The 7171-nt window shown below is 46.4% G+C and overlaps 1 protein-coding gene across 1 annotated transcript in view; it reads left to right on the forward strand.

Moving 5' to 3' along the window:
* LOC124712413 (transmembrane protease serine 9-like) overlaps nucleotides 1-6184 on the forward strand; it is a 52793-nt gene extending 46609 nt beyond the window's left edge. The window contains exon 4 of the mRNA XM_047242707.1: nucleotides 6008-6184. Coding sequence (XP_047098663.1) covers nucleotides 6008-6184 — 177 coding nt within the window. The remainder of the gene's footprint in view (nucleotides 1-6007) is intronic.
* Nucleotides 6185-7171: the final 987 nt, after the last annotated feature.

Raw genomic sequence — 7171 nt, forward strand, 5'->3', positions numbered from 1 at the left:
CACAAGACAGTGCAAAGGCTGCAACGTAGGGCTTTACCAATGAAATCCTCTATAAGCGAACAGCCGCCATGCCAACGCCCATACTTTGTCCCAGCTTCCAGTGCACACGGATGCAGAATTTGACACCCAGAAACTAGTTATCTTTCAAGTAGATTCGGATTCTGTGTCGACCTTGACCGACTTTCCCCTCTTTGCTGCACCGATTGCGGCCCAGACGAGAGCAGAACCTGGTCTCGGCACCATGACCATGTGCGTTAAGCATAGGCGGCCGCCACGATTCATGTGTGTGTGTGTGTGTGTGTGTGTGTGTGTGTGTGTGTGTGTGTGTGTGTGTGTGTGTCCAACATCTCTTCCTAAAGTACTAGATTGCTTCCAATCAAATTTGGTGGCACACTTCTTGCTTGCTGTATGAAAATCAGCACTTTGGTGGCTAGAACGTCAGCTCCCATATAAGCGGAGACAGTGCAAAAACACTTTTCAACCCCTGTCATGCAGGCTGCCTTGTATACCAGGCTTGTTGTGTGCCCTGCAAGAGGTACATTGTGGATGGATACACTTGAGCAGAGATAGGGGAAGGGGATGGGTAGTGAAGATAGCTAGTGAGAAAGGGAAAGATGAGGTGTTCAAAGAAAGGAGAGAGCAAGAGATGGGTAGCCTGAGAGGAGAAGGAGGTAATGAACAGAGAGAGTGGTAAGATGAGATGTTGAGAGGGAGGGGGAGAAGCAGATCGGCAGAGAGAAGGAACAGAGGGGGGATTGAGTAGGCAAGTGGAAGGTGTAGATGGGTGGAGAATAGGTGGAAAAAAAAGAGGGGGTAAGAAGGAGACAGACATAAAGAGGGGAGAAGGATATGGAGAGAGGGCGGGGGAAGAGGATATGTTTGAAAAGAGGAGACTGACAAAGAGACAGGGGAGGAGGAGGGAGGAGATGGAGAGACACAGAGAGTGGGAAGGTGAAAATAATAGATGGAGGTTGGAAGTTAATAGGGTCGCATTCATTCAACCTGACTACCATTATCACTAAACCGAATGCTGAAATGTGATATAACATGAGTTATATACCATAATTAATGTATTGATGTCAGTGGTTAGTCACTTGAGAGCCGTGGTGCCACATAGAGTGTATTAAATGGGGAGCGCAATGGGCCAACGTGCAGCTAAAGTCATTAGCACCACAGACCACGACCTTCATATTTCTAAAAAGACGTTTGACTCTCAAAGATAGTCTTGCTCTCCCACTCTCTATGCTACTCACTGAAAGCAATATTGGGAAGCAACAAATCAATCAAGTAATATTGTAATGAGAAAGGGTATTGCAGCAAATACGAACATGGGCCTACCACGATAAATGAAATATAATTCAGAGGCGCAGTGTCCTCCAATAGAGCACATGTTACACCTGCAAGGGATTTCTATTACAGTAAAGTGTGGCACCTGTAGTTAATCCAAGAATACACAAACGACAGTGTATCAAGCTAACGTCTTCCCTTATGTGCCTTATGATGACGCATGTCTCATTTATGTTCATAAATTATCTTCATAATGAATCAGGCTCTATGCTTCAGAAGAATGCAACATACGTTAGCCCCTTCTAGAACAATCTGTCTTCTCTTTACATACATAGAACTTAGGTACCGGTTTCACTCAGAGTTAACACTTAATTCTGCACTGCCACGAAGGGCTTCTAATGATGCAACTACAACAAACGCTCATTCGCCTAAACATTACCACATTACACAATGAATTTAGATTCGTTGAACTGCACTCGACCCTATAACCGTCTTACGTACAGTAAAACCTTGAAGACTTATCAGAAATTCACGCCAGTAATGAGCCATGCAAGAAATCACTTACCCATGACGATGACACAGAATGTTGACTGTGATACGTGGTTGTACCGTTGTTCTAAAGTTCATCACAGTTCCAATGAGACTTCGTATCACACAATCAAAATCACTGCCCCGCGTATGCGTATTAAATTTCGGAATAACCTGTCGCTACTCAGCTTCTGTTCCAGACATTGAGAGTAGTGCCTGGAAAGCCATTTGTACTGTAAAAGTACTTACTGACTGAATAAAGTTAGAATTTCATCGGAGTGGTCAGATACGAGTCAGTCCATCGTGAAGGACCCAGAGCGACCCCCCAGAGCAAAAGAGCCAACGCCAAATCTAGCGCTCCCCTCCACTTTATTCGTACCTCCATGCCAATGAGTGATCACGTCGTTACTCGCTTTATAAACTAATGAAAGAAAATAGCATGTAAGAGAGGAGATCGTTTTCTTAAGCCCTGTCCTCAATTACGAGCTTTAGATTGCATTTAAAATACGAGGGTTGGGGCTTAAATAGTGGAAACTACTTATTCACAACTGATACAAAAGAGTTACATCTTTGTACCTGTTACTGTCCTTCAAAGTAGTCACCAGCGTTGAGTAGAACCCGTTGCCAGCGATGTGGAAGGCGTAGTATACCGTCAGCACAGCCTGTTCTGTTTATGGTGCGAATGGAATCTCTGGAACAGTTTTGAAGCGAATGCCACGAAGTGGTTCATTCATCTTCGGGATCAAATCAGAGTCACAAGGACTTCAGCCGGCCGCTGTGCCTAAGTCTGGAACCGCGCTGTTGCTATGGTCTCAGGTTCGAATCCTGCCTCGGGCATGGATGTGTGTGATGTCCTTAGGTTAGGTAGGTTTAAGTAGTTCTAAGTCTAGGGGACTGATGACCTCAGATGTTAAGTCCCATAGTGCTTGGAGCCATTTTCACAAGGACTTAAGTCCAGGGAGTATGGTGGATGGCACAGTACTTTCTAGTCCCATCGACTGAACAGAGCGCCCGCGCGTTGTCATACAAAATGATGGGTGGGTTGCGCAGAAAGTGTCGCTTCTTCTATCGCAAAGCTGGTCGCAAGTGATGCTCCAAAAACGAACAGTAATACTGTGCATTGACGGTCTGCCGTGGAGGAGCGTAATGCGTTAGAATACCACCGTCACAGTCGTACACGATAATCACCATAAATTTTACCATACTGGGGCTGATTCCCCGCAGGCCTCTGGAAGGCGTTGATGACACTGTCGTGCTGTACGACCTCTGGCACATTCACTCTTCATCCAACTCCGTTGATCCTGTTTCGCAAACATAGTGACACCGTTACGTTAGACCGCTCGCTCACAAATGATTGTCTTTCCTTCGACTGTGCGCACGCCGGTGACGTGGGACTGGCGAGTCCATATGCTCGGAGGTAAGGTAGCTATCTCAACAACGTGTGCTATCAGCGACAATAGTAGATTCCAATTCATACTGTTTCCACAGCAGTGTTGCAACTATTTCAGTTCCAGTCTACGTATATTTTTCTTAGCCTGAAGGGTTAAGAAGAAAGTCGACTATTTTCTCTCGACGCAGATATCTCGCAATATCGCCATCGAAGTTCTGCGGGAGGGGTTCCCCGCAGCATTCACAATTCTTATTACGGAACGGTATTACTATGCTGAAATTGCTCTAGAAGGTACTAGAAACCTATCATTTTCCCGCGCAACTAGCATTCCTATCTACATTCTGCCACGTCAACCAGTGCGCCTTCCTGCCCGAGACGAAATGGTGCAAATGGCTCTGAGCACTATTGGACTTAACTTCTGAGGTCATCAGTCCCCTAGACTTACAACTACTTAAACATAACTAACCTAAGGACATCACACACATACATGCCCGATGCGGGATTCGAACCTGAGACCGTAGTAGCAGCTCAGCTCCTGACTGAAGCGCCTAGAACCTCTCGGTCACAGCGGCCGGCTGCCCGAGATGACTCAAGCCTTCTATACCGATTGTTCGAAGCATGCCTGGCCATTGCCTTCTGCATACTCTCATTTACATTTACTTTGATTAATAACGAACATATATTTATTCATGTCACCTTATGGGTGGCGAGAATTACTTTGCTTTAAATTTGGGTGAAACCCTTACTTTATTATTATTAAAATTACTATTGCAGCCTTTATATAAAATTGTAAAATAGAGTGGGTGTATTTATACACGACTACGTAAAGTAGTTGCTACTTTAAAAGGTGGGGCCATGAGGTGGACGTAAGGACACGGGAGGAAGAGATGTACCCAAGGAGGGTGGAGGAGGAACTGTGTGCGGCTAGTTGTATACATTTAAAACTCTTCTGACACGAGTAAAATAAAGAAATAACATTTTAGAATACTGTTCGAATTTCGGGAACGTGCGTTGTTAATCGCGTGAAACGTGAACATTGGATGGTGGGAAGCCTACCGATTGACGTGAAAAGTGCGCGACATGAGCTGTAGTGAGCACAAGACAGTCTGTCTGTGCCCTTCTACATCTGCTTCAACATCCATACTCCGCAAGTCACCTGGCGGTGTGTGGCGGAGGGTACTTTGAGTACCTCTATCGGTTGTCGCTTCTATTCCAGTCTCGTATTGTTCGTGGAAAGAAGGATTGTCGGTATGCCTCTGTGTGGGCTCTAATCTCTCTGATTTTATCCTCATGGTCTCTTCGCGAGATATACGTAGGAGGGAGCAATATAATGCTTGATTCCTCGGTGAAGGTATGTTCTCGAAACTTAAACAAAAGCCCGTACCGAGCTACTGAGCATCTCTCTTGCAGAGTCTTCCACTGGAGTTTATCTATCATCTCCGTAACGCTTTCGCAATTACTAAATGATCCTGTAACGAAGCGCGCTGCTCTCCGTTGGATCTTCTCTATCTCTTCTATCAATCCTATTTGTTACGGATCCCACACCGGTGAGCAGTATTCAAGCAGTTGGCGAACAAGTGTACTGTAACCTACTTCCTTTGTTTCCGGACTGCATTTCCTTAGGATTCCTCCAATGAATCTCAGTCTGGCATCTGCTTTACCGACGAGTAATTTTATATGGTCATTCCACTTTAAATCACTCCTAATGCCTACTCCCAGATAATTTTGGAATTAACTGCTTCCAGTTGCTGACCTGCTATATTGTAGCTAAATGATAGGGGATCTTTCTTTCTTTGTATTCGCAGCACGTTGCACTTGTCTACATTGAGATTCAATTGCCATTCCCTGCACCATGCGTCAATTCGTTGCAGATCCTCCTGCATTTCAGTACAATTTTCCATTGTTAGAACCTCACGATATACTACAGCATCATTCGCAAAAAGCCTCAGTGAACTTCCGATGTCATCCACAAGGTCATTTATATACATTGTGAATAGCAACAGTCCTACGAGGCTCCCCTGCGGCACATCTGAAATCACTCTTACTTCGGAAGACTTCTCTCCATTGAGAATGACATGCTGCGTTCTGTTATCTAAGAACTCTTCAATCCAATCACACAATTGGTCTGATAGTCCACATGCTCTTACTTTGTTCATTAAACGACTGTGGGGAACTGTATCGAACGCCTTGCGGAAGTCAAGAAACACAGCATCTACCTGGGAACCCGTGTCTATGCCCCCTCTGAGTCTCGTGGACGAATAGCTCGAGCTGGGTTTCACACGACCGTCGTTTTCGAAACCCATGCTGATTCCTACAGAGTAGATTTCTAGTCTCCAGAAAAGTCATTATACTCGAACACAATACATGTTCCAAAATTCTACAACTGAATGACGTTAGAGATATAGTTCTGCACATCTGTTCGACGTCCCTTCAAGAAAACGGGGATGACCTGTGCCCTTTTCCAATCCTATGGAACGCTACGCTCTTCTAGAGACGTACGGTACACCGCTGCAAGAGGGGGGCCAAGTTCCTTCGCGTACTCTGGTATCCCATCAGGACCAGCGGCCTTTCCTCTTTTGAGCGATTTTAATTGTTTTTCTATCCCTCTCTTTTCTATTTCGATATCTACCATTTTGTCGTCTGTGCGACAATCTAGAGAAGGAACTACAGTGCAGTCTTCCTCTGTGAAACAGCTTTGGAAAAAGGCATTTAGTATTTCGGCCTTTAGTTTGTCATCCTCTGTTTCAGTACCATTTTGGTCACAGAGTGTCTGGACGTATTGTTTTGGTCCACCTGTGACAGGTGGGCGTGGTGTCGTGGGGCATGGGCTGCGCCAGCAGGTTCCCGGGCGTGTACGCGCGCCTCGACACGCAGCTGCCGTGGATGCTGCAGGTGATCGCCGGCGCGCCGCCGCAGCTGCCCAGCGTCGCACTGTGGGCCGCCTGCTCGCTGGCTGCGGTTCGCCTCTACCTGCCGTGACGGCGCTGCGTCCCACTCGCTCCAAATTGACGGGCGCCTTCACGGTGAAACAGCGCGCATCGTCCTTCTGGGTCACGACGGAACCTCAATCGTCTTCATGTTGACAATATGTACTGTTTCCACCTTTACATATATTAAACTCAGTCTGCGCTGCGCGTTTCTCACCAAAACTCTTTATCTGATGCCTTTTTACACTACTGGCCATTAAAATTGCTACACCAAGAAGAAATACAGATGATAAACGGGTATTCATTGGACAAATATATTATACTAGAACTGACATGTGATTACATTTTCGCCGGCCGGAGTGGCCGTGCGGTTCTAGGCGCTACAGTCTCGAACCGAGCGACCGCTACGGTCGCAGGTTCGAATCCTGCCTCGGGCATGGATGTGTGTGATGTCCTTAGGTTAGTTAGGTTTAATTAGTTCTAAGTTCTAGGCGACTGATGACCTCAGAAGTTAAGTCGCATAGTGCTCAGAGCCATTTGAACCATTTGATTACATTTCCACGCAACTTGGGTGCATAGATCCTGAGAAATCAGTACCCAGAACAACCACCTCTGGCCGTAATAAGGGCCTTGATACGCCTACGCATTGAGTCAGGGATTGGATGGCGTGTACAGCTACAGCTGCCCATGCAGCTTCAACACCATACCACAGTTCAAGAGTAGTGACTGGCGTATTGTGACGACCCAGTTGCTCGGCCACCATTGACCATACGTTTTAAATTGGTGAGAGATCTGGTGAATGTGCTGGCCAGGGCAGCAGTCGAACATTTCCTGTATCCATAAAGGACAGTAAAGGCCCTGCAGGGATCGAATGAAGGGTAGAGCCACGGGTCGTAACACATCTGAAATGTAACGTCCACTGTTCAAAGTGCCGTCAATGCGAACGAGAGGTGACCGAGACGTGTAACCAATGCCACCCCATGTCATCACGCCGGGTGATACGCCAGTATGGCGATGACGAATACACGCTTCCAATGTG

The sequence above is a fragment of the Schistocerca piceifrons genome, chromosome 8 (genome assembly GCF_021461385.2).
Source record: "Schistocerca piceifrons isolate TAMUIC-IGC-003096 chromosome 8, iqSchPice1.1, whole genome shotgun sequence".
NCBI lineage: Eukaryota > Metazoa > Arthropoda > Insecta > Orthoptera > Acrididae > Schistocerca > Schistocerca piceifrons.